At 52.4% G+C, this 27710-nt stretch overlaps 2 protein-coding genes across 9 annotated transcripts in view; both read left to right on the top strand.

Annotated features, from left to right (window-relative positions):
* Positions 1-5401, top strand: part of NFASC (neurofascin) — a 77058-nt gene extending 71657 nt beyond the window's left edge. For all 8 annotated transcript variants that reach the window (XM_042884158.1, XM_042884157.1, XM_042884156.1 and 5 more), the window contains one exon: positions 821-5401. In XM_042884158.1, coding sequence (XP_042740092.1) covers positions 821-1052 — 232 coding nt within the window. In that variant the 3' untranslated portion in view covers positions 1053-5401. The remainder of the gene's footprint in view (positions 1-820) is intronic.
* A 2647-nt stretch (positions 5402-8048) lies between these two features.
* Positions 8049-27710, top strand: part of CNTN2 (contactin 2) — a 22764-nt gene continuing 3102 nt past the window's right edge. Inside the window, 18 exon segments of the mRNA XM_042884163.1 lie at positions 8049-8189; positions 16079-16187; positions 19531-19675; positions 19783-19958; positions 20333-20428; positions 20706-20915; positions 21484-21583; positions 21812-21987; positions 22634-22770; positions 23205-23334; positions 23994-24144; positions 24429-24556; positions 24905-25080; positions 25200-25320; positions 25585-25743; positions 25885-26034; positions 26709-26779; positions 27163-27397. Coding sequence (XP_042740097.1) covers positions 16133-16187; positions 19531-19675; positions 19783-19958; positions 20333-20428; positions 20706-20915; positions 21484-21583; positions 21812-21987; positions 22634-22770; positions 23205-23334; positions 23994-24144; positions 24429-24556; positions 24905-25080; positions 25200-25320; positions 25585-25743; positions 25885-26034; positions 26709-26779; positions 27163-27397 — 2416 coding nt within the window. The 5' untranslated portion in view covers positions 8049-8189; positions 16079-16132.

Here is a 27710-nt window from a genome sequence, read left to right as displayed (position 1 = left end):
TTGGGTTTTTTTTTTCCTGTGGGTCAGCCAATTTGTTTTTCAGTGACCTGGCCTAATCTTTCCAGTGAAAAAGAGAAGAGTTGCAACTAAAGAGTTGGGCAAACAAGCTTAGATGCTCAGAAATAAGCTTGGAAAGGTAAATTCCCATGAGTTTCAGGAGCTGCACAGAACTTGGCATCCTGTACTTGCCCCCCTCGCAGTGCTTTGAGTTTTCCCCATTGCATGGAGCTCTCTAAAACAATGTGTGCTTTCACAAGGAAAGCTGGGAACAAACCTCACTAAACCAAGGTTACATCAAGGTTGGCTAAAATGCAGGGAGAAGGAAAGGATACGAGCAATGACAAGGGAAGGATATTTATCACGTACATCCAGTCGGACTGCTCTGAGCAATGTGTGTCATGTAAAAAGCTCAGGAAGCATTGGGACAGTGCTCTCACACAAGCTTTATGGCTTTTGGGTGGTTTTATGTGGAGCCTGGAGTTGGACTCGGGATCCTTATGGTTCCCTGCCAGCTTGGGATATCCTGTGATTCCGTGATTGTACAAAATTGCTTTCTAAAACCAAAAGCCACCAGGGCTGGGCTATCAGAAATCCCAACCACAGCACAAAGCCCAGCTATGGGCTTCCTTCATGGAGGCTGCGTGCCGACCTTGGGTTCCTACTAAGCACCCCATGACCCGCTGCCCGCACTCAGTGCCCTTCTCCTGCTCTCTCAGCTCAGCACAGTCACACACTGGATTTACCTTTGAATATCCAGCCCTTGGTTTTTATCCCTCGCAATCCCCACGCTCAACCCTCATTCTGTCTGTCTGTCCACCAGTGATGAAGACAACAAACCACTGCCCAACAGCCAGACATCCCTGGATGGCACGATAAAGCAGCAGGAGAGCGACGACAGCTTGGTGGACTACGGAGAGGGTGGGGAAGGGCAGTTCAACGAGGACGGCTCCTTCATTGGCCAGTACACGGTGAAAAAGGACAAGGAGGAGACAGAAGGCAACGAGAGCTCGGAAGCCACATCCCCAGTCAATGCTATCTATTCATTAGCATAGCGCAAAGCAATGGGACCACGAACAGCCTGTGGGGCTTGTAGTGGCTGGGGGGTTAAAGAGCTGCCACCACCACTGCCTCCAACTCAACATACAGATGAAAAACAACCAATGACACAAACACACACACAAAAAAAAAAAAGAAAAAAAAAAAGAAAAAAAATGGAAAAAAATATAGAAAAAAATAATCCAAGCAAACAGGCAGACCAGGTTGCTGCCAATGCCATCTTATCCTTAGCAAACAAGTAAATGGCAAGGACTCCCGAGGCGTGGATGAGTTGTAGATGTAGCCAGAATCGGAGCTGAAGCGCAGGGATGAAGGGATGCAGGAGTGCTGTACCCAGCTCCCCGTGTCCTTTCTCTTCTTTTGGGAGGGAGTTTATTATTATTTTTTTTTAATATATATATTTATAGGAAGGTTCCAGACAACAGGGGGAAAAAAAAAGGAATTTGGGGAGGGAAAATGGCTGAGCAGAGAAACGAGTCATCAAAAATGTACAGAAGAAAAGGAGAGTGGTTTCCACATGGGCAACGCTGGCACGATATTGCACTGCAGCAATGTCCATCCTCATGCAGCACCTTGCCCACAGCCTCTCCCAAACCTTCCTGAAAGTTCCAGCAGCATCTCAAGCTGAGAAGTGTGGGTCTTCAACACTGTGGGACGGAGCCCTGAGGGCCAGCAGGCCCAAATCACGGGAGCCCCAGGAGGATGAGGAGCTGCTGGGATGTACTGCAGTATGGCTAAGAGCCACTTGCCCACCGAGCCTGGCTCACAGCATCATTTGCCTGGGGAAGCACAGGCAAAACATTTTAGTTTAGTCTTTGCTTTGTAAGAAGTCTGGAGGGAAATCCCCCTCCCCAGACCATGCCTGCTTTCTTTTAAAGGCAACTCCATAAATCTTATGTAGCAAAGAGGGAGTGGAAGCAGGACCGGTACGAACAAGGGATGAGAGGACCAGAAACTGCTTATAGAAACAAAAAGAAAGCCACCAAGCACCCGGTCAGGCTGAAACAAACCCCCCCTGGGAGCGGTTATGGGACCCCCACTGTTGCCCTGCACACTGCTCCAGCACATCAGGGACACGCATCCCTCAGGAACAGCAGTGGGACACTGAGGTCCCCCCCCCCCCAGCAGCAGCTGTGTGCCAGGTTGGGCGTTCTCAGCTAACCCCTAATTTCTCACAGCGGCCTTTCCCCTCTCCACCCCCCTTTTCCCCCCCCCCCCCAATCAATCAGCCTGAGAGACAGCACCAAACTCACCTCCGCTGTTCTTTACATATCAAAACCCCACGCAATTTACTTTCAGCCTGGGAAACACGCCGTAACGAAGCGTCTCGGATAGGAGTGCTCCTTCACATGCCTTACACAGCTTCCAACGTCCCGGGATGTTTAACAGACTGACATTAAACCCCCACCCCGCTTCGCTCCCCAATGCGACGGCCTCGGAGCCAGCAGAGCAGTAGGAGTAGGACGCTGGACATCTCCCAGATGGGAACGCATGGATCCTGTAGAGGGTAGAGCCTTTAGTGGCCAACGCTGTGTATTCTCCCACTTCCTGCACTTTTGAAACCAAAGGTACCTTCGCTGAGAGAGATCGGATTCCTTCAGACCGTTTCGCAGACATCGAATGATGTTAGGATGGATTTTTTCTTTCTTTTTTTTCCCTTTCGTTTCTTTCCTAAGGAGGAGGGTTTTGTTCAGCTTAATGGATTAAATGCAATAGGATTAACGCAATTATTCTTTCAGCTGGTTTGCTACGAAGACGTATTGCTAACGAGAACACTGCTAATAGGGATTGCTCAGATGTACTTTGCCACATTCTTGAAGCTGCTAATGGCACAATGATCCTGCACTTTGGAGAGGAGAGCCAGGACCGGGTCAGCATTAACAGAGCACATGGGAGAAAACAGGCTGCAAGCAGACAGCAGACGGGTGACGTGCCCTTAACCCCAACCCCAACCTTAACAGCTGAGGGGCTCCAGGTCAGCACAGGAGCCATCTGCCAGGGTCCTTCCCAATGTCACCTTGCAGGGCAGGGCCATGTTTGCTGCTGTGACCCTCCTTGTAATTGCACTCGTGCAACAGATCCGTTCCTGCTGTTTTCACCATTGGCCTCTCTAAGGAGAGCATCCCCAGCCTATCCCACAATCGCATTTCAGGTTTTAAGCAAACTCATTAAGCCAAACATAACACAGCTCTCAGTTATGGGGGCTGGCTGCTTCCTGAGCCCACAGCTGTCTGTACGAGTTTGCATAGCTTGGAGGGAAAGCAACCTGCAGCCACTGCTATAGAGAAGCAGCTTCTGCTGTAGGAACTGGAAGCCTTGGGTACCACACAGCATCCCCAGCCCTCCAGGAGGCATCGGTCCTGGCAGCAGGGCAGGCTGTGCCACCTGTCTGCTGTGTGCCATTTGTATTAACACTGGTGTTTGTGTCTTGCCATTAACCTCTCTGCATCTTGCTGGAAGCTGGGCAGTGTTCACCCTGCAGCCTTTCCGTGTTTGTCCAGTGCAACGTGGCTTCAGTGAGCCCCAAAAAGCCTCACAGAAACAGTGACAGAGTCTGAGCAGCATCTTCCTTGTGATCAAATAGGAAACAAAGGCAATGAGGACCCAAGAACAAATGGCTCAGTGTGATTTTTGTGGGCTTGTGCTGCTGGGTGTGAATTTACTTTAAAAAAAAATTGGAAGATACAGTTAAAAAAAAATTACTGTATTTGTTTGCAAGTTGCTCTGAAGTTTCACCAGGGACAAGCAGAGGGCTGTGGGGAGGCTCTATGCTTGCCCCAGGGCTGGGCCCTGCAGTGCCCATCAAAGGGCGCCCATCCCTGAGCACCTCTTGTACAGAAAATGCATCCTCACTGAGGATAAAAAGCAAGGACAAGCATACGCATGGCCAGCTGGTGCTAACCATGGAGCACAGGCATAGGACAGGAGGGAGTGGCTGTTGCTTTGATGCAATGCTGAGACTGCTCCTCTTTTCCCTGAAGCGATGTTGCAGTGAGAGACAGAAGTGCTGCAGGAAGCACCGAGAGACAAAATGAGCCTTCCTAAAACCCTCCTCATGGAAACACCAACAGCCCATCCTCACAACAGCCTTGCACAGCATTGCCTTCTTGCAGAGGAAAGTCCCCAAGTCCCTGCAGGATGGCCACTTCTGCTTCCAAGCATAGATAGAGCTGGCAAGGCAGAACGCACTGCTGTGAGGCTGGAGTGAGGGCAGAGCCGTGCAGCAGCATCCCTTGCAAGTCCCATCCATCCATCCTACAACCCTTCAACTCCTTACCTCATCCATTCATCCCGTACCCCATCCATCCGTCCCACACACCATCCATCCTGTACCTCATCCATCCATCCCATGCCTGCCCCATCTATTCTGCACTGCATCCATCCACCCCGCGCCCCATTTATCCATCCACCCCATCGCCCATCCACTCGCCCTGGTGCCCATCCATCCTTCCATCCTGTACACACCATTCTGTATCTCATCCGCCTCATGCCTGCCCCATCAACCTTCCTGCCCGTCCACCCATCCATCTCACACCCCATCCATCCTCCATCCCCCCCATCCATCCGCTGCCTCTCCTCGGTGCACACCTCAGCACAGCTGTGCGCTCAACCTGCAACCTCACACCCGGCTCAATTGTGTACTAGCAGCAAACAATTTCAGCTAAGCAATAAAAATAAACCTTGTAAACGTAAAAAAATAACAATAATAATAAAACCAACCCACCCACCTCCTATTTCTTGCACTAAGACCTGTTTTATTGAAGAGAATAACGTCGAGTTTCTGGTCCCAGCACAACGCCCTGCTGCACCAGCGGCTCCCCCTGCCCAGCATCACCTGTCTCTGTGCCCTTTGCAAGCAGGCATTGGGCTTTGGTTGTCCAACATGATCCAAACCCTGTGTCAAACCCTCAACACCAACTTCTTCCTTTGCAGTACAGCGTTCTGTGTGTTCGTTTCTTCCTCTCTCATGGGAAGGAAAAAATATCGGACTGTTTTGTTTCCCTTTAATTTGTAAATATCTCTCCATCCGTCCTCTCTGTAAAACCACCTGGTTGGTCTAAATATTCTATGTATTTATTTGCCTTTTTTTTTTCTTAGAGCAAAAAAAAAATCAACACCTTTGCGTTAACCCACTTGTTTCAATGAGAAATGTGTATCTGAAGCTGTGAAATTAACACTTTACAGCAAGAAGAGCTACGGACTGCAGAAGAAGTGTTTAATATAAGGACTTATAAACTGACTGCATGAGAGATGAAAGAAAGCCAAAATACTCAGATAGCATTTTTTTTGAATCACTGTAAAAAAAAAAAAAAGAAAAAGACTGGGATTTTTTGTATAGAGAACACTAAACATATAATAAAACATTGTTCAAAACTCAGGCAATGCTTGCCCTTCCTGTCCATCACCTTTTTAGCCACTGAGGCTGTCCCCTTCCCATCCACGTCCACAGCCCTTCCCAGCAAAAAGCACAGCCCAGAAGCTGTGATGGGACACAGCAGGGCAGGTTGGTGGTGGAGGAGCTGGGGAAGGGAGGAGGCTCAGCAGCACTTCACCCCAAACCATCCATAGGAGAAGCATTTCCCACCCCACACGGCCCTGCAGGGGGACTCTGCAATCTCAATGAAGCCGCGGCTCAAAGCAGCAGCACCAGACCTGCATCTGCTCTGAGCACATCAGGAGAGCTTCTGGTACAGGGGAGCAGAGCAGAGCCCTGAGGATGCAGCACCCATCTGCACTGTGCCCGACTCCTGGGGCAGCGCCTATCAGCCAAGGGAGCGATGTGACCACTGTGCAATTTAACTTCTTTCAGCCCAGCCTGCCTAACACCGTCCTGCCATCCTCACACGAGGAGAAGCACTCAGAGAGCAGCAGCACCAGCTCCGATGTTCATGGGAGCACAGAGCCCTCACCAACCACCTTGGAAGCCTCAGTGCAGACAGCAGCACCCTTCCCAGCTGGGGAAACTGAGGCACAAGCTGTTGCTCCACACAGGCGGCTCAGCAGTGCCCAGGGCACGAATGATGCTGCTTGGCATCCAGCACTGACACAACACCAACAGCCTCGCAGAGCACAGAGAAGCTGGAGCAGGAAGCATCCATGGCCCAACAGACTCATTGGAGAGACAAGGTTTAACCCAGGTGCCCCCAACCCCACAGCTCCCGGCAGAGCCCTGCATTTCCCATCCCTACTCAAGGCTCTGAAGTGCTCTTTGCTCCCTTGTGCAAAGCCTTGACGAGAATGGGCTGGAGGAAGGGGGGAAAAACACAAAGCTATTTGGCTAATGAAGATGTAATTGCTGCAGACCTCACTAAGAGGATGAAAGTATTACTGCAGTGCTGCAGGGGGGGCTTCGTCCACCCCCTCCCCATCGATAGGACAGCAGTGGGGAACAAAAGCACCTTAACTTTGGGCAGGAGAAGTCCCAGAGTGTTTGGGGCAATGGGGGCAGCAGCCATCCCAATCCCTACCCCAAAGTTCTATGGGATTCGGAAGGATGGGGCAGGAATGGCACTGAGCATTGCAGTCCTGGCACAGGACCAGCAAGCATCAAGGCAGAGCAGGATTCTTCTGAACCAGGTGGGCTCAACCAGGAAACCTTAAAAGTACTCCTTTATCCACTCTATTTGATAGATGCTTGTTATTCCCATCACTCCTGTAGGGAAAATCAAGTTATTGCCCAGAAATGAGTGATAGAAGCCCCATCCCCGTGATCAATACCAGGTTGATATGCATGCATTAGTGCTCAGCCCTTTTTATGGCACCTCACAACACCCACTTCTCCCCTGACCTCAGTGGGGTGCAGATCGATGCTGACAGCCCTGAGTTCCCCCAGAGGGGCGATTCCACCTCCAGCACATTCCCCCATTACTGTCACTAAAAGCTCCAGCAGCACTGGGAAATGGCCATGGGAGCCCTTATGGAGCTGCCTCCTCCCCCAGCTGCTACAAGACGGAGCCTCAAAGGGTCACTGATACCCCAGATCCAACCCTTGGGAGCTGTGGGAGCAGAGATGTGAAGGAGAGGGGCAGAGGATGGGCAAAAGACCTCTGCTCTGCCCGGAGGTGACAGCAGGAAGGGCTGCAGTCAATTCCTCCTGGTCTCACCCCAGAAGAGCTGCCAAGAGCAAAGAAAGGGACAAGAGAAGGACAGGTGGAACCCATTCTGTCTGGCCAGAGGAACGCAGACCGCTGGAGCTTTGCCAATCAATAGAGATACCGATGCCTTAATTACTCCTCTGTAATTGCAGGCCATTAACCTGCGGACAGCCCAAGTGCCATTGATCTCCCTCCATCATTAACTGGTCTGGGAAAGAGGGGAAGCACAGGGCGACCGCTGCTCCCACTGCTCTGCTCCTGCTTTACCCCTCAGCCAAGCCCAGACTGGGAGCTGCTGGCACCTTGACTGGCTCAGAGTGTCACTTGGGAGCTCCTGGATTGTCCCTGTCACATCCCATAGCATCACCCTCCTGGTCAGATCCCCCCCACAACGTGTGCTTCAGGTCCTACCTATGCCAGCCGCACTTGTCTCAACAGAACTTCCCAAAACGCTGCTGTAAAGCAATTTCTGCAGCCTGCTCATAAACCCAGTTATGTACACCTACAGTTACACACATATTTTCAGGCACGGGGGAGTGCATACATATATAGAAACACTGCACAGGAGTGGGTGTCCCTGGTGAAGCCCAGCAGCTGGGGCTGCTCCCACCCCACAGAGCAGGGATTTTGCCCCCCGGCCCCACACCTGCTCCAACCCCATAGGGACGGGGTTTCGGAGCTCCTGAAGGAACCGGGTGGGCGCAGCAGCCCGGAGGCTGAGACATGCATTATGCATCATGCTGCAAGCGGCTCTGACTGGTCCTTGCACTGTGGCAAGTGAGGTAAAGGCAGAGGGAAGAAAAAAAAGAAAAGAAAAATCCCCTCTCCAGGGACCGGCGTGGTGGTTGGCAGCGAGCGAGGGAGCGCGCACGCAAAGAGGGAGGAGAGGGAGGAGCACATCCTAATGCAGAGATGCTGCAGTGGCTCTGGGCACACACATCCCCACTCGGGCAGGCATCAGTCGGGCTCAGCACCGCGGCAGGAGCTCCGCGGCCCCGCACTCCCCCGCCTCATGCTCAGCCCCCGACCCCATCCCAGGTAAGCGCCTGCTCTCTCTCCTTCCCGCACCGTAACGGAGGGGGGGAGGGAGGAAAAAAAAAGAAGGAAAAAAAAAAAAAAAAAAAAGATGAGGCTGCAGATTTCGGAGCACCGTTTCCAGCACAGGCAACTCTGCTTTATAGGGAGAAGCAGCCGAATCCTGCGGGGTCGGGGACGCAAGGGCACGGCGTGGGTTTGTGCACTGCTTGGGGCGATGGTTCTGCGGGCACAACTCAGCTCTGCTGGGAATGGAGTTGGGAGGAATGGGGGCACAGCCCCTTGTGGCAGGGGATGGGCACGGCCGTAAGCAGAAAGGGCTCTTAGGGATCAAGTCGGAACTTATTTGTTGCTAATTGCTACGGTTACGCCTCGGCTTTGCATCTTGGCTGGCGGCACTTTGCAAAGCCCGAACGTGGAGGGGTGGGGGCTGCCGAGATCCGGCTGCACGGCGCTGCTCAGCACCCCCGGCTCGGGAGGGCAGAACCCAGGTTCCCCCTCAAAAAGGGAGAAGGAGAGCAGTGCCCTGTGACCCCCATCTCCCTCCAAACTCTCAGTTGCTCTGGGCAGGGTGGGAGGGCTGCTCTGGGGGTATTGCTGTGTTGGAGACTGGTCAGCGTTTTGCAACAGGAAGGTGTGTATGTGCGGGGTGGGGGTTCTTGATGCAATATAACAGACAGAACCCTGTGCTTGGCTTTGCTCTTTCTGGGTGCTCGGGTGGGGAGCAGCTGGCAGCGCTGGGCTGCTCTGTGGAGCTCCTCTCCCTCACCGTAAACTTCCTGAGCTCTCCTCCCTTCTGCATCTCACCCACCCGCTCCTCCAAGGCTCTCACCGCTCCCGCAGCCCCAGCATTATTGTTTCAACCGGGCTGGGGGCATTCATGAGATTGCCATCCCTCCGAAGGAACACCAGTTGCTTTGAGGGTGGGAGGCAGCAGCCTGAGAGCTGGGTACAACCCGAGAGTTCCTGGAGGTTTTGGCCAGAGCCCAGTGCAGCTCTGCCTCCCCTATGCATGCCCTCAAGCATCTCAGGGCGCAAAGCAGAGGCACAAGGTTTAGGGGCAGGTATGCATGTATAGATAAACCTCTCAGTGCTGAGTATTTGGCAGCACTCCACGCAAAACAGTCTTCTCTGACCTCTCAACATAGCCAGAAATACACCTCCTACCCTCCAGGACAGCTTGGGGTCTGCAGGGCAAGGGGAAACCACAGTGCTGGGTGGGACCGTAAGGAAAGCAGTAGTTGGTTCTGCTCTTGGGATCTGAACGCACCCACAACACCAAAAGCTGCTTTGCTGAGCCAACACAGCTCCCAAACTTCCTAGAAATAAGCATACTTGGTACGGACAGGTGAGAAGGGTCTGCAGCTAAGGGAAGGTGCCGGGGTTACGTTCAGCCCACGGAGCGCAGTGACGATGCGTTGAGACAAAGGAACCATAACGCTCCTCTCCAGCACCCAATCAATTATGATCCAACTGAGTAACCACGACTTTTGTCGCTCGGAATGGATGCGCAGAGCGTTTAACAGGCTGTGCCTCTGCAGACGCATCGCACGCAAATCACAGCAGCAGCACAGCGGGGCTGTAGGGAGGCATTTCCAACACGCGAGCACAGAACGTAGCATGCAGAGCCCACGTGCACAGCCCATAGCCTGGCTGCTCAGCCTCAAACTGGCCATGAAAGATCACCGAGCCTGGATGAGGGATGGATATGCTCCTTCCCTTCTTTAGCAGACCCCCAAGTCCATGCCACTTCATAGGTTTGCGAGGAGCGTGCCCAAAGCGCATCCCCATCTTTAGGATACGCATGAGAATCACCGTGCTGGCTGCTCAGCCATGCCCTGCTTGGAACAAGGATGGTTTTGTTCCATCTCATGGGCTCAGGCGTGGCACAGCACTGCTGTCATCTCCCCACACAGCTGGAGGCACATCTGTCCCTCCTGAGCTTGCAGCCTGCCCTATAGACCAGCGCGCCATGCAAGAAACCCAGCATTTCTTCAGGGGCTGTCAGAGATGGCATTAAAGCACAGACACATGGGAAGAGATGCCACTCCCTTCCCTGGGGCAGGTTTCCCAAGCCCTGTGCTTGCTTTGCCTTGCTATAGCCTCTGTAGGAGCCCCAGTGATGTAGGAGCAGGCAGACAGACACGGTGGCAGGTAGGAGCTATTTATACCTGTGACACATCAAAGAGCTGCGCCACTGAGAGCAGCCCCGACTGCAGAAAGTAGGAGAGTTTGAGAGGCTGAGGTTCCCCACGGGCACACTGTGATGGGAGAGGAGAATCTGTTTTAGAGATGATGTCTTTTGGGCAGGCAATCGCAGCACGCACATCTCACCTCTCCTGTCTGCACCAACAGCCAGCTTTTAGCATCTTTCAGCTTCTCCTTCAATGCAACCCCAGTGCACCATCCTGCTTTTCCCAGACAGCACTGCAGGTGATGCTCAGTGGTTTGCAATACTGAATTTACATGGGGTTGTCTGTCAGCAGCATCAGATATTTTGATCTTGAGCAGATGTAATCAGGGTGTTAACGAGGATTTCAGGCAGACATCTCTCCAACACCTGCATGCTAAGCTGGAGGCACTCATGGCCTTGTTCTCAAAGACTTTGAGCATTCTTCCAGCTGCCGCTGACTCCAGCTATTGATTGAAACAGCCTTCAGGGAGAACTGCGTGCTGACAACATGGGCTGAGCACCATGCTTGCATCCAGCTTATGGGGAAATCCTGCCTGATTCCCTCCTCCACAATCCTGGCTTTTGTCTGAAGCCGGTACAGGGAGCTTTACAGGGGGCTGCTCTGCTCCACAACATCATCTGCTTTATTATAATCAAGGTTATATCACACACCAACAACTCCATCTCACACACACTGCTCTCAATCAACTCCTCCCGACCCAAAGCAGATCCATGCTTTGTCCTCTGCACAAAGACCTGACAGGCTGTGCACCAGCACCGGGGTTTGCTTGGCTGGGGAGATCTTGCTGACTAAAAGAGAACTAAAAGAGAACTCCCACTGAGCCCCTCTCACAGTGAAGTGCCACGACCTGTGATGTACATTAATGTGTTGTCCAATTATTAGGGGAAAAAAAGCACTTAAAAGACACAGAGACAACAGAGACAGCTTGAGCACGGCGCCTTAATGCAGCCATCCTGCTGGGTGCGCATCAACAAGCCCTGCCTGCTCCTTGCACAGGGCTCCATGAGCCTCTCCTCGTGGAATTAATAAAGCTGCCCAGTGTGAGCAGGAGCTGTATGGGACACTGAGGCAGCACAACCCTCACCAACCCACTTCTGGCACAATTAAATCAATCCATGATAAATAAGGCACAACCCAAGGGCAGGTGCAGGGTGAGTGCACCCATCCCAGGTGAGGAACACATTCACCACACATATTGCTTTAGGCACCATCACTCACACCTGAGGTTCTTTCCTCCTCCCATTTCACAGCCCGAATCCTACAGCATCAGCCCAAAAATAAGGGTTTGGGCTTTCCAGAGCCCTGCTCTGCAAGGGGAGCAGCATCTATCCGGATGCTCATGTCAGGGAAAGCACATTAGTTTCCATGGATATGGTGATTCAGAATTACTCCAGATGTAGATGAGTTCAGAGTGCACTGCTCAGAGACGTGCAGCATTGCTGCACCAGGTGGGAAGCGCAGCTCCCACGGAGCAAAAAGAAACAGGAACAAAACCAAAACTCACCCCCAAGTTTTGGAAGTGCCACCCTCTGTGGATCCAGCAAACATGATCAACTCTTCCCTCAGCTGCAAGCAAAGCTGGTTTGCTTGGTGCATTACTATAGGTTAGGATTTTATTGCTTGACTTCATTTCCAAAAGCATAAGGGCAGGGACACAGAGGCCATGGCAGGGGTTAGGAGCACAGCACAACAACTCGCAGCACATCCCAGATCAGCAGCAAACAACTGAAAATCCCCCACACCCCCTATTCCCACCAGAGCCCTACCATGCTGCAGCCCCCCATCTCCTCCCTCAAGAGCCCAAATGCCCCCCTCCAACGATTACTTGATCATCTTTCCCCTCTTACCTCCTTCTAGCAGGTTCTCCCTTCTCTGCACTGAACCACGAGGGCAGAGCTCAGCCCTGCAGGCAATTTAACTAATGAGGGCTGATTGCAATTGCTCACACCTGGGGCATGGGGCTGACCTGGAGGCTTTGGGGGGCCTTAGGAGCAACATGGCCTGAAGAGTGCCCTACTCTTTTGTGTGGTGGCTCTGCTCCCATCCTAGTGCTGAGTTCCTGTGCCCCCCCATCACCCCTCTCCCCCCGTGCTGTGCTGCTGATCGCTGCAGCCATGCCCAGAGCTGTTTCCCTCACCTCCCTGCCTGCAGTGCTGGTGCAGAGCCCTGACTGAGTCCAGACTCAAAGCACCCAAATGCCTCAGTCTGCTCCACCTGCTGCCTACAAATGCCACCTTCACCCCAGCCCCAAAGCTTTGCCTTTTGTGCTTACACTGCAGCCCATCGAGCAGTAACAACGTTGGGCATGAACAGTCCCTGCTCTGCAGGTTGCAGCTCGGTGCCCTGCAGGGTGCTGTGGGCACCATCTGCTCCCCACAGCCCAGGCATGGAGCCCAGTGTGGAGATGCACCCACTGTGCATCTCTATGAGGAGGGCAGGGCAGAATGGAGCCAGGAGGCAAAGCACATCCCAGCACCCCTCTGCAGCACAGAGCAGGTGGGAGCAGGGAGTCCTGGAGGTGCAGGAATGATTCAAGGCTCTGCATGGGGTGATTGATGAGCCCAGGGAGAGCTGAGCCCCTCTGGGTGTGTGTTGGCCGTTGGATCACAGTGGTTTCAATGCTCAGTGTTGCTTTTAGGTGGTGTCAGGGTTTTGGTTGCCCCACTGCTGCTGTAGATCCTGGGGCCACCGGCGGATTCCCAACTCAAAGAAGCTCAGGAAGGGCAGAACTGAGAGTTTGCATCTCTCCTGAGCGCAGACAGCTCTGCAAAAGGACAGACACATTACTATAAAATCTCTTTCAACTCACTGAGACATGCTGTTCTGGAAGTGGACAAAACGTACCTGACACTGAGCAGATTTGCAAGAAAAATCTGCCAAAGATCAGATGTGTGCGTGTTCCAGCCTCAGAAATGCTCCTTAATGAAAGGAACACACGGCACAGGGCACACTGTGTCATCCACCCTCAGCAGCTCTCCTTCAGTGGAGGATGTTGCAGCAGAAACCCAATTGCTTGTCTCATAACTAACCCCGGAGGACTGAATCACAGTCACTGATCTATGATAGGGTGTGCTGGCTATGACAGCTCTCCCTGCTGCCCAAGTCCCACCATGAGCTGGGAGATGGCAGGGCCAGCATGGTGCCATTGGTCCCCTGCCCTGTGCCACAGCTGCCTGGATTCGGAGCCCACCATCCATTCCTTGTCCTCCCACTGCTCTTCAGCCCTCCTGGGGCCATCACCTCCCAGTGCTGCTGTCCTGGGATGAGGCAGCACCTCCTGTCCCCGAGGCTGAGGAGGATCCCAAACCTTTCCATAGCTCTTTTCCAAGAACTCTGTCTTGGTGACAATGGACCTCTCTCTGCTCCCAGGGGCTCCTGCACAGCGCTAATGCAACCCATGTGCGTGTCTCCAAGTGTGCCCGTGCTGCTGGAGGTATTAATGACAGCATCCATTAGCGGGGATGACAGATCCCCTTTCAGTACAACAGAAGGCTCTCGAGTGACTGTCAAAATACCCCATGAAGAGGGGAAAGAACAGCTCCCCGAGGGCTCTCTCCTAATGAAGGGCACGACCAGCAGATCGGATGCACAGTGCGTGGCTGTGCCTGGGAGAAGTTCGAAGTCAGGTGCAGAAAACACAGCTCAGGGCACTGCCTGGGGGTGATCCGTGGTGCAGGGAACTGGGGGAGCAGCACAGCCCCCAAGTGTGCTCTCAGCATCACTGGATCCCATCTCTTAAGTAATACAACAACAAGGAGCGTGCCAAGCAGTATGGGAGAGGGTGATGCGGTCCAGTCCTTAACAGTGAACAAATCCAACTTCAGTGCATGTAGGAATTACTCTGTTATTCTCTTACATGTGGGCCATGCCTGGAGGTTCCCCTGGTAGCACTTTCCCCGTTTCTGCAGAGGATTTCAAGTGCAGCCCGTGCTGAAGTTGGGCTCTAGAGAACAAATGGAGCAGCTCTCCCTGTCACCTCTTTAGGAGCCCTGTCCTGATGTCCCAGCACAGCCATGGGGAGGGACTTAGGAGACACAGGAGCAGTGGGTGCTAGGAAGCAAGGAAAGAAAATGATGTGTGCATCCAAAATGAGAGCAGAGTGGGGTCTGGGATGAAAGAGGCGAGCTGCAGAGCCAGCTGCAGAGCTGGGGATCAAAGCTGTGGTTTACATAATAAATAATGAATTGATAACTAATTGAATAATTCAAACTAGCTTAATTTTTGCAAGTAACAGCTTTGCTGAGCCGTGGGGAAGGAACGGAAGGGGCTGGGCAGCAGGGCATGCTGCACTCCCTCCCTGTGATCTCTGAGCTGCTTTGGGGTGACGCACCCACAGATGCGAGATGTGCTCTGCTCCTACTCCAACACAGAACTGCGTTCAAAAACAGACCGAGCAAAAAGCTGCTCCTTGTCCTAAAGTGCTTACGCTGGAAGCATGAGACACATGAGGGAGAAGCAGGCAGCGGGTGAACAATGAGGCAGTGTTTGCTGGAAGGCCGTGGATTCAGGACGCTGTTTGGGGCACGATGCTGATTGACATCGAGTGACTTCATCGGCCTGACTCACCCCGGAGCTGCTGGATGGAACACACGGCATGAGACAGCCTGAGGGAGAGGACCTCATGCCCATCTCTGTTCTGTCCTCATACTGTCCGTCTCTGTCACCCTGTGAGCATCACTGCTTTAGGGCAGGTCCTCCTCCCCCACCTCTGCCATATTATTTACCCCTCTGCCGTAGGAGCGTTTAACCTGAGAGTCAGGCTGGGCTCTGCTCTCAGTGCCGTGTGGGGAGGCTGGCATCCAAGCCCCTGAGCCCACCAAGGTGAAAACAAGGACCTGGGATGTGGTTTCTTCCCTTTGGAGTAGGAAAACGTTCTGTTTCGGGTGAGGACGCAGAGGGCAGGTGGCTTTCCCAGCCCCAGATTCCCCAGGGACGAGACTTGAAGCACACACAGGACGATCCCTGTTTGCTCAGGTGCACGATAACGGCGGCACTTAATGAGCAGGCGCTGTGCATTCCGAGCTGCAATGCACCGGGGGCTGCGGTGCATGGAATGGAGCCGGTGTTCACTGGGGCAGCCAGATGGGCAGGGAATGAGGGACCAGCTGGGGCTGGGGGGGCTGCAGGGCTTGGCAGAGCCTTCAGTGTGTGGGATGCGTTGTTTCCCAAGTCGTTGTTAACGAAGAGGGGGAAGGAAAACAAAATTGGGCGTCCTCCTTGGATATCTCCAGGGCAAAGGGGTTGGAGCTGAGCAGTAGGATGCCCACACACAGCCACTGCCTGTTAGGAGAGAGCTGTTTTCGGAGGAGGGAAGAAGAAGAGTTGGCGGTATGGGGAGGAGAGGGAGATGGAAAATGAGGAGAAGGGTAAGGGAAAAAGGAAGAATGGATGGAGAAATGGGAGGATGGGAAAGGAAAAAAGAAAGGGGAAAGGGAAAGGCGAAAGGGGAAAGGGGATAGGGAAAAGGAAAGGGAAAGGGGAAGGGGAAGGGGAAAAGGGAAAGGAAAAAGAGAGAAGAAAAAAGGGAAAGGAGAAAAGGAGAAAGAGAAAAGGGAAAAGGGGAAAAGAGAAGAGCTCCTTCAGATCTCTGCATATTTCTCACTGGCTGTTCCCACAGACACCTCCTGGTGCTCACAGGGACATGAGCTGCCCTGGTGCCTCGTGGAGCAGCAGGTAAGTGCAGTGCTTCTCTTGCAGGGCCGCTGTCCCCACTCAGCCATAGAGCCACGGCCATAAAATCTGGAGCACAGGATGGGAGGCACCGCTGGATTCATCTGCACCTCCCTGGCCGTCATCATCTGTGTGGGTAAGAGCCTGAAGCTGTTCTTGGAATGGATGCCTTTCTGCTATGCCCCAGCTGCAAAGATTCCCCCATTTGCCACCCATTGGGGATCGCTGCTGGATCTCAGGGAGTGTCAGGCTACACACTGAGGGCCCCTTTTCAGCAGGGAGATGTTTCATATCAGGCAGTTGAGAATTAGACGATGTCTTCAAGCTAATTCATCATCCCAAGAAGAGGCTGCTTGGCCGCCTTATAAATATCTAATTACCTTTTAGTGTTCTGTGGGTCCCAGGAGAGGAAGAGGGGAGGGGTGGCTGCCCTAGATTGGGAGGCAATTAGCCTGTTTGGAAATCACTCTGACCCAAATCTGGTAGAGGTCCCAGGACGATGCTGGGCTCTCCCATTAACCAGCTGAGTTCGTCCAACTCATTCCCATCCAAGATGAGCCCATAACAAATGAGTCAATACCGAACCCTACGAGGGTTATTTTCTCCTGACCTCTGGCTGCTGATGCAATGGATCTCAGAAGCCATCTGGGACAGAGAGAAACCCTCACTGGAAATATGAGCCAGGAGCAGGGACCAAATGATGGCAGCTCCAGATAAGGCTGAAGGAAACACTCTGGGGAGGGGTGAAGACGGACCCGACGGCTCCAGGTCTGGAGTTTGGGTTGGTAACATCACCCCTCCCTCTGACATATCACCAAGCAGCGAGTTCCCAAGGACGTGAGAAATGACCACTTTGATTGCGTTCCTATGAAACCAATTAATTGCTCACGTGCCAGGCTCAGGCTGCGGCTCCGGAGTTGACGATGCGCTGCCGGTGCTCAGGGACGGGATGCTGCTGATGCACTCATCACCTGCAATACATCTTGGCAAACGTTCAGCTGAGACATCCATGATTTCCTGCTCTCCAAATCTGGAGTGTGGCTCAGCACAGCCCCTGGACATCGGGGCTTTCCACCTCTGGCTACCAGCACGTTCCAGGTGCTGGCAATAAGAACCACTCTTTGAGTTCTATTCCTGCAATTTCTGGTCTAAGGTCTGGGATGGTTTTTACACTCAAAGATTACGGCCTTGCTGCTGTATTTCATTATACAGTATTTTTCTCTCCCAGACATCAGCACAAATCACTCTCGGAGCGCCGAAATGTTCAAACATTTCTGCAGCTATTTCTCCGTACCTTAATGTTCCCATTTCCCATTTCCACCTTTCCCTATTTATTTTGGTGTTAAGACTGATTTTTCTTCAAAACAAATGTTGTTCCAGCCAGACACAGCAGCACATCGAGACTAATTTCTGCTCCTAGCTGGGTTTCAGCGCAGAAGTAGGGCTGCATATGGCATGCTGAGCTCTGAAGGGATCCCTCTGCCTCGTGCACACGCAGCTTGCAGGCTCAAAGATGTTATTTTGTGTTTGCCTTCTCCCCACTGCCCGAATGACAGAGCCCTGGGAAGGTCTTGCAGTGGTAACATTACGAAGGAGAGTTCTGTGGTGACAGCAACAGCTGAGATGATCGCTCTCGGAGGTGCTCAGATCTGCTGTTCTGCTTTGATCTCAGTTCTCAGCTCTAACCGCCATCAGAACTCGTAACAGTTCAATTATCGCTTTAATCTAACGGCCGTTTCGCTTAATGAGCGAGATGCAGGATTTCACCTCCAACACCAACCGGACACCTTGGAACTGTACATAAAATCTGTCTGAACTTCTGGCATTGATTGCATATGAGAAAATCGATGCCTGACAGTGGGAGCCCATAACCTTGGCAGAGAAAAAGGGACAGAGGAGGATGCTGGGCTCCAGGTGGGATGGGAGGGATGATTGGCCAAACCTCATTGGGGAAGAGCTCCCATGAGAACAGGCATGTATGGGACAGACTGTAATACAGCATTTGTTAAATAATCAGAAGTTATTTACCATGTGCTACCTATTAACCTCTGAATGCAAATCTGTTCATCCTTAATCCATTGACTGCCGTCGCTCAGAACACAACGAATACACCACGTCCTTCTTAATTCTCCATTAACTCGTGATTATGTTAAGTGCTGGCCAGCAAGGAGCTATTTCCAGCTGAGAGCAGCACAGCAGAAGCAGAACCAATGGAGGCGATTTCTAGCAGAGAGAATCTTCTCCTTGGTGAATATAACTATCCCAGAAGGGAGACATAAAGCACTTCCACAGATCTGGAGGCAATAAGACCTTTGCAAAACTGCTTCTCTCGCTCCAGAGCATCAGGGACAGGCACGGAGCAGAGCCCCAGCTAATTGGGCAGAGCCTGGATGTGAGGAGCAGACATGGGGAGCAAACAGCTGCTCCGAGCCCGCAGAGACAATTAGTGCAGCCCCTCTCTCGTTTCACCCTGGTCTCCACATGCCGTGAACACGAGGGGAACCCCGGGAGCTGCAGGTGAAGAGCTGCTTTCCCTCAGCCTGGAGATCCGATCCCTGCTGGAAGTTACTCTTGCATAAAACATCACACTTACAGGAGTCACTTCATTTAACCGGTGACCATGCTGCGTTGTGCAGGGAAGGAAGCAGATTGCAGGTTGGCATGGAGGTTTTAAGACGGTTATTAATTCAATTACAAAGCATGGAAGGATGCTGGGGGCAGCTAGGCATCTCCTCACTTAACACTGCAGAGAAGGGGGTGCTGCCTCGTGTCCCATTCCTGCTAAGGGGCATGGCTCCAGGTGCCAGGGATGTGTGCTGGCAGTGATTACCCTGCTGTCTGCTTTTGGGTTAGAGGTTTCCAGGCAGCTTTCTGCTTTGTTCTTGCCTATTTGCATTGCAATTTCTAGTGTCTGCAGCGTTGGTTTGCACCCAGCTGCAAGCAGCAGGCGTGACTCAAAGAGAGAGCTGAGGATGCTGCAGCTGCAGGGATGGAGGGAGCAGCCAGGTGTGTGCAGGAGGTCAGTGCAGAGCTGAGATCTAGCTGTGAACACCCAGGCTGTGCTCTCCATCTTTGTCCTCAATAGGACATTGGAAGAACAAAGCAGCAGCATCGGTACAGAGACAGAAGCATGTCCTCACTTCCAGGATGCTGAGAGCACCCCGACATTCCCAGCTCCCACCCCATCTGTGCTTCACAAGAGGTTGTGCCAGGGCTCCTTCGCGTGCCCATCTCTAAGCACGTCTGCTCCTGTGGCACAGCAGAGTCGGTGCGAGATGCTCAGCAGGGAATGCACACAATCTGCCCGCAGCCCTGCTTGGGGCTGGGCGACAGATGGGCTGCTATTCTCACATTGCTCCTCGTTTAATTCCAGATATAGCTCTGTCACCGCCAGGGACACCCTACAAAACCAAAAAAAAAAAAGAAGAATTTTTAGAAAATGCCACATTTTGCTAAGCAGGTTTTCCCCTCTCTTGCAGTCTGGTGCCAAGCACAGAGTGGCACAAGGAGCTACGGGCCGGTGTTTGAGGAGCAGCCCGCACACACCCTGTTCCCTGAAGGCTCAGCAGAAGAGAAAGTGACACTGATGTGCCGAGCCAGAGCCAATCCCCCTGCAACGTACAGGTGAGCCAAACACCACGAGAATGGGACGCCAGAACGTGGGTCTATGTGGCACCATCTACGAGAGCACACAGCCTCAATACATATTCTCCCTTCCCACTTCTTGGCAGGTGGAAGATGAACGGCACAGAGCTGAAGATGGGGCCGGATTCCCGGTATAGGTTGGTTGCTGGCGACCTGGTGATAAGCAACCCAGTGAAAGCCAAGGATGCAGGCTCCTACCAGTGCGTGGCAACCAACGCCCGTGGCACAGTGGTCAGCAGGGAAGCATCACTCCGCTTTGGCTGTAAGTCTTTTCTTGGTCTGCATAAAGCAAACAAAATGCAGCCACAGTAAACCAAGCCCTCTAGCCTCATAAATAAACAGAAACTAGGGGAGAAGTTGTGGACGCAGTGCAGGAATCCCATTGGCGTGTTGGTGCAGCAGCAGTTCGATGCACAGCATTGTCAGTGCTCAGATACAGGGTCAGATATTTCTGTATTTCTCTGCAAAGCCACTGGAAATGATTGGTGACAGGTGGACGGTTGGACTGGACGATCTCGTAGGTCTTTTCCAACCTTGGTGATTCTATGATTCCATGGAAAACCACCCCACGGAGGGGCAGATTGCCACAGCAGCTCCTCCAGCTGCTCATGGGCGAGTTTCACTGCGTGTCTTTAGTTTTGCAGGAATTCTCTGCAGAAGAACGAGAACCCGTGAAGATCGCTGAAGGCTGGGGAGTGATGTTCACCTGCAGCCCCCCTCCCCATTACCCAGGTAAGGGTTCCCATCCCCCAGCAGCAGGAGGTGGAGGCAATGCTCAGCCACACGCAGCACTTCTTGATTTGCTGTGGGAACGCCAGGGGAGCAAACCTGGTATGAATTCACTCTGAAAAGCACCAAAGCAGAGGCATAACTTTGCACGTGGAGAAAATAAGTGCCATCCGAGGAACAATTTAAGCTTTGACAGGTCCAGAAAATGACCCGCTTGCTTAAATCCCAGCTGAGGCCGCCAGCAATCTGCGCGGTTCATTCCTTCTCCTGCTCCCCACAGGCTTGTCCTACCGATGGCTTCTGAACGAGTTTCCCAACTTCATCCCAGCCGACGGGAGGCGTTTCGTCTCTCAGAGCACAGGAAACCTCTACATTGCCAAGACAGAGGCTTCCGACCTCGGCAACTACTCTTGCTTTGCCACCAGCCACATCGACTTCATCACCAAGAGCGTTTTCAGCAAGTTCTCCCAGCTCAGCCTGGCTGCCGAGGGTCGGTGCTCTTCAATTATCATAAAGGGACTGGGGAAAATGCAAAATTAACAAAGCACAAGGGCTCCTGAAGGCTCCGGCACCTGCACAAATTACCCAGCGGCCTCTCAAGGGAGCTTAAGAGTTGATGAAAGCATTAATTGGCCGGAGCCTGGGGGAAGCAGCCCTGTGTTCATGCTTCGCTGGTAGCGCTGCCATCAGTGGGGTTTCTCTGTCTGATTGTAAAATAAAAATGGCACCAGGAGAGGCTCATATCCCCCGAAACTACCTTTGGTGACCTTGGGAGATGCAGCTGAAGATATTGATTCGGCAGGGAGATGGGAGCAAAGCTAGCAGGGAATCAGGGAGAAATAGTCCGTAGGTGTTGTAAAGGAGAGGTTTATAGAGACCCTGCTCAGAGCTCTTTTAAAAGGAAAATGAAACGTAGCCTCTGCCCAGCTATAAATTCTCCAAACTCGTGAAGGTTTTGCAGAGAAGCGGAACCTCACAGGTATCTTTGCACTTTAAGACCTCACATGTGCAATTTTAAAGTCATCCGGAACTCCTCACCAGTGCTTTCCTCTTAACAGACGCCAGGCAGTATGCGCCCAGCATAAAAGCCAGGTTCCCTGCAGACACCTACGCTCTGACCGGGCAGATGGTGACTCTGGAGTGTTTCGCCTTTGGGAAGTGAGTGCAGCACCGCGTTGCTCGGGGTGGGGAGCAAATCGCAGACCCAGCAATGGATCTGCTGAACACAGGAGGGGGAATAGTGGGAGGAGTGGAGCAGCAAAGCCGATCTGTCCTGCTGGCCAAGGCCCAGCTGCGATGGGATCTGACTGAATTGGGGCTGGGTTGTGCCACGCTGGGTACCTGCTGTGTAAGACCCCATGGCTAAAAAGATTTACTTTTACATAGCCCTGTTCCTCGAATAAAGTGGAGGAAGCTAGATGGCTCGCAGACCTCCAAGTGGATCTCCAGCGAGCCCCTCCTGCACATCCAAAATGTTGACTTTGAGGATGAAGGCACTTACGAGTGCGAGGCTGAAAACATCAAAGGGAGAGACACCTACCAGGGCCGCATCATCATTCACGGTAAGGCAGCTCCACGTGTGCCTTTCCGTGGTGAGGCGCCCCAGCCAGACATCCCCCCCAGTCCAACCTATTACAAAGGCAGCACAGATTGCTGATCTTTCCTTCATGGATATATTTAGGCCGTGGCAAGGACAGAGAGACCTCCTCACTTACCCTACAATAATTCTAGCAAAAATGAGGTAACCACAAATGGGAGCATAGAGAAAGAAAGAAAGAAAAAAAAAATCAGATTTGTCTCTCCATCAAATCCTCCTCCGAGCCAGGGTCCTTTCACAAGGGTTAATGCTTGGAGCTATTAATCAGATCTAGTCAAGCTGCAAACTTAGCCCAGTTCTCCCATCCTGAATTCAATCTTCTCTGAAGGTCAGATGTGACTGCGTTTCTTCTTAGAAACAGAAATAACAATATTCTTCTCCAGATCTGGTTTATGCCATGATTTTGTGCAGTCCACGTGCAGAGCAGCAGTCAGAGAGGACCCAGTCCTGCATCACTGCACAAAAGGCAAAGGCTGTTACTATGGTGAAACACGCTGTGATAAATAAATCTGCCAGCAGAGATGACACAACGAGCATCCTTCTGCCTGCCTGGCACGACAAACCTCTCATCTGATCCTCTTGGCTCTGCCACCTCTCTTGCTCCTTTGCAGCTCAGCCGGACTGGCTGGATGTGATCACGGACACGGAAGCTGACATTGGGTCTGACCTGCGCTGGAGCTGCGTGGCATCCGGCAAACCCCGGCCAGCGGTGCGGTGGCTGCGGGATGGGCAACCCCTGGCCTCCCAGGTAGCACTCACTGCCTCACCGCATCCATCTCAGCCCCTGTTTATCACCCGCCTTCCTCTTCCATGTGCCCCCATGAGGCTGCAAAGCAACGTCGCGGTCCTTACCTCCAGCGAGGTCCTTCTCCCGTCACTGCCATCGCAGCCATTGATTCATGCAACTGCAGGAACTCGGAGCCAGTTGTCAGGGCAGATAAGGATCACCTTGTTCCTGCCTTTGTATGAGCTGCAAGTTGCCGCTCAGGCTCTCAGCAGTTTCAGCAAACACAGCGTAGCCACGTGGGGTGGTGGCTGGATGCAGCGGAAATGGCCTGTGCTTTCTCCCCCAGAAAACCAGGCTGGCTTTAACCTGCAAGGAAACTCAGCCCTGAACAGACAAGGCTTGGAGTTCCATTTCTGTTCTTCTCATCTAATGGGTTCATCCTCTTGTTTGCACAGAACCGCATCGAAGTGAGCGGTGGAGAGCTGAGATTTTCCAAGCTAGTCCTGGAGGACTCTGGCATGTATCAGTGTGTGGCTGAGAACAAGCATGGCACAGTATATGCAAGTGCTGAATTAACAGTGCAAGGTAATTTCTCATTTCCCAGCGCTCTGGGTTTCAATGGGACACTGAAGCATTTCAGATCTCCTTCCTGATATACCACGTTTGCAATCTCAGAGTAAGATCAGAGCAGACAAAACTGCTTCACTCACCATTGAAATATAGCTGCTGGTTCAGCACGACGCTCTACAAGCCTCTAAAATTTGAATCTGGTGTAAGTTCAGCAATGCTGAAAGAGCACAAGGACATCTGTTTAGCTACAGAAAGTGTACAGGACAGACAGCAGCAGCACAACTCCCTTCCATTGCCCTCCCTCTATTTGGGAGGAGAGAAGCCCAAGAACTGAGCTCTGTGCCCAGCCAGCCAGCTCAGGCATAGCGGCTGGACCTGGGCTGATGCTGTAGGGAATATCCTCTACATTTTCAAAAGCAGCTGTTCTTGTGTCTCTCAAAGACCTTGCACTTGTTAGGGTCATGTTGCCATTGCTAAGTGCGACGCGTGTCACCTCGCACCTGCCTGGCAGGGGTTGGACACCCAGCAGCAGAGGAGCCACTCCTGCATCCCGCTCGCCAGATATCGCCATGCTTTGTTACCAAGCCATCCAAGAAAGCAGTATCTAACGCCCCGGCACTTAAAATGCTGACACAGCAGGCCTTGCTAACCCTCTTTTTTCCCCCCTTATATAGCCTTAGCACCAGATTTTAGACTAAACCCAGTGAAACGACTGATACCTGCAGCCCGGAGTGGGAAGGTCATCATCCCTTGCCAACCGAGAGCAGCACCAAAAGCCACCGTGCTCTGGACCAAAGGGACCGAACTGCTCATCAACAGCAGCAGGTAGCAGCACAGCCAGCTTCGGCCCCAAAAAACACTGCTAAAATTGACATTTCTTTTTGCCAGAGGATGAGACTCGATGACCCACGCGTGCTGCTACGTCCCTAAACACGAACCCTTTGTTATTCCTCTAGTTTCTCCTTTGACAAAAATCTTACACTGTATCTTGCAGGCCCGCCTTTTTCTCTTTTTTCTCTAAAATCAGCAAGAGCAGGAAATGGTTTGGTAGGTGCAGAGAGTGAGTAGACATTTTAACCTTCTTTCTCGCTATGGTTCTTCATTGCCAGGGTGACTATTACCGCCGATGGCACCTTGATCCTCCAGAACATCAGCAAATCTGACGAGGGAAAGTATACCTGCTTTGCTGAGAATTTCATGGGCAAAGCCAACAGCACGGGGATCCTCTCTGTTCGAGGTAGAGATGTTTGGCTTGACTTGGGGTCAATCAAGGCTAAGAAGGCCACGATGTGAATTGGAATATTTCTCTTCCCTGTACACCCCCAAAAAACAATAGGGTACTCAGGGAATCTGAGGCCATTTCATCCTGTGCATCAGCAAACCTTCTGCTAGACCCACCAAACCTTACCCACCAACGTCTGCTCCATGAGAAAAGCATTTCTGTTTCCTATCTACTTTAATCTCTTATCTTCATCTTACGAGAAGCCAACAGCTAAAATCCTGCTAGAGAGGGATGACGACAAGTTAGGAAGTGTTAGTTCATTTTGCTGTGCGCCAAAGAGCCCTCCCTCGTCTTCCTCTGCAGATGCCACCAAAATCACACTGGCACCATCCAGTGCTGATATCAACGTGGGTGAAAACCTCACTCTGCAGTGCCACGCATCCCATGATCCAACCATGGACCTAACCTTCACCTGGTCCCTGGATGATTTCCCCATTGACTTGGACAGGTCGGAGGGGCACTACCGGCGAGCCAGCGTGGTGAGTACCAAGGGGAACTACACACCAACAATAAGGGCAGAAAAGCCACACCAGCCCCTTTGTTTGCACGGTGGGTTGTGATCAGCCGTGTTTCCCTGCTGTCCTTTCTCCCTGCACAGAAGGAAGCTGTCGGGGACCTCGCCATCGTCAACGCCCAGCTGAAGCATTCGGGGCGGTACACGTGCACAGCCCAAACGGTCGTGGACAGCACTTCGGAGTCGGCCACGCTGACTGTCAGAGGTAATCCCCACTGCTTGTGAGCCTGAAGCACCAGCAGGCTCTTCGTGAGGGCTCAGCCCTTGCTGTGCAACTACCCCGCCATCTCACATTCCGTTTGGCTGGGAGTTGTGAACGTTAGAAGAAGAAAAAATGCGAGGTGAGGCTTCCCTGCCTCCAGAAAAGAAAGGTTTGATCTTCATTTACGACTTGCAGGACACAAAGAGCAGTAAACCCCCCAAATCCTTGACACTTCAGTAACATGTCCACCTCTCTCCTTCACCCCAGGACCCCCCGGGCCCCCTGGGGGTGTGGTGGTGAGAGACATCGGTGACACCACCGTCCAACTGAGCTGGAGCCGTGGCTTCGACAACCACAGCCCCATCGCCAGGTACAGCATCGAGGCCAGGACACTGCTCTCCAACAAATGGAAGCAGATGCGCACCAGTAAGTGCCCTCAGGGCTGTGGTGTGGTCCCTGAAGTCCCAGCCTGGGCTCACCAGCTCCCTGCTGAGCTCTTGCTCTGTGCTCGCAGGCTGTCCACCATTTGCTCTATTTGTTCTCCTCTCGTGTTATTGGATTATATAGATCCTGTAAACATCGAAGGCAATGCCGAGACAGCCCAGGTGGTGAACCTCATCCCTTGGATGGATTACGAGTTTCGGGTCTTAGCGAGCAACATCCTTGGAGTTGGGGAGCCAAGTTTACCCTCCAGCAAAATCCGTACCAAAGAAGCAGGTACGTGCAGACATGCTCAGAGGTGGAATGGGGAATCAGAGGCACCTACATGCAGAAAGAGAAGGCTGGCTTGCAGCAAGCCCTGGCCTGGGCGATTAGTTCTTCTCCTTGAGTGCTCCTAGAGGTGAACCCATTGCAAATTTTTCTGCCTTTTTGCCCATTTACACATCAAAGACAAAGAATTACCAGAACTGGCAGCCAGCCTCACCAGCATGAGCAACAATATATTAAAGCACTACAAATCCTAGCTTCAAATACGATACGTTCTGGGTAGTAATGCTTAGAAAGGTGAAAGAGCCCTATTATATTAGAGAGCACAACTGTGCAAACACAAGATAAATTTCCCAGCTGTAAATGTTGATTCTATCTCGTGCAGCTCGAACACGCAAGCAGAAGGGATGTAGGATCAGCAGGAGAAACACTCTCAACGCACCAAGTGCATATTAACTCCTTTCTAATTTAAACTCTCCTACAAATTCCTGCTTCTGAGATTGATTCTCATCCCTTCAGAGGAACGCTGCTGGTAAATAAGCATGTCAGGGACCAGCCAGTGTTCGAGACCTGATTTTCACAAATATCTGAAATACTTCTGGCTGAGAGGCAGCTGCCTGTGCCTGTCTTTGCGCTCATCCTCACCACTGCTGTTCCTTTAACCCAACCTGCACTGTCTGCAGCACCCACAGTGGCACCATCTGGGCTCGGCGGTGGCGGTGGGGCTCCCAATGAGCTCATCATCAACTGGACGGTGAGTCAGTGGCACAGCACTGGCAGGAGGGCTGTGGGAGGGCAGGGGACAGCAAATCAGTGCTGCAATGCAACAATGGAGCCAAACACTGCTTAGCAGCGGTCCCAAAGTCTTGCTCTCTTGAACAGAGGGGCTTAGGTTGGAAGGGACCTTAAATATCACCTCCCTGCCACAGTGGCATCTCAACAGCCACAGGAGCAATTTTGCTCACGGCAGACATAAGGAAATCATAGAATCTTTCAGGTTGGAAAGGTCACTAAAGTCACCGGTTCCAACCATCAACCCGTTGCCACCGTGCCACTAAACCACACCACTCAATGCGACCCTTTAGTTGAAAGCCCCATCCAGAAATGCTTTTTCCACCCAAGGCTTTTTCCTCACAGCCAACACTGCGGGACTACCAGAACGGAGATGGCTTTGGCTACATCCTGTCATTTCGTAAGAAGGGCACTCAGGAATGGCTCACTGCCCGCGTGCCTCACGCGGAATCCCTGCACTACGTGTACCGCAATGAGAGCATCGGGCCCTACACCCCCTTCGAAGTGAAGATCAAAGCATACAACAGGAAAGGAGAGGGACCAGAGAGCCTCACAGCCATCGTGTACTCCGCAGAAGAAGGTGAAGGGGACAGCAGGGGCTCTTGCTGTCTGGCGGCTTGCTGATAGGAGAGGTTTGCCATTCTAAGGGCAGCCGATAGTGATTTGAGCATAGGATTTATCTGCTCCTTCAGTACACAGATAGAGGCTTCCCTAAGCACAGAGCAGACAGATCCTCACAGCATGCAGCTGTTGGTCTCCTTGACCTGCTAAGTCCCTCAATCCCTTCCCCTTTCTTTGCTCTGTATACACAATACCAGCTGTCGGGCTGCACGGTTAAGGTGCTGAGGCGAGCCTCTCCTTTCAGTACAGTGAATGCACTGCCCAGAGCTTGG

The sequence above is a fragment of the Lagopus leucura genome, unplaced genomic scaffold, assembly GCF_019238085.1.
Source record: "Lagopus leucura isolate 7727_CA_CO unplaced genomic scaffold, USGS_WTPT01 Super-Scaffold_100043, whole genome shotgun sequence".
Taxonomy (NCBI): Eukaryota; Metazoa; Chordata; class Aves; order Galliformes; family Phasianidae; genus Lagopus; species Lagopus leucura.
Note: the sequence above shows the minus strand (reverse complement) of the source record. Positions and strands in the feature narration are given on the sequence as shown.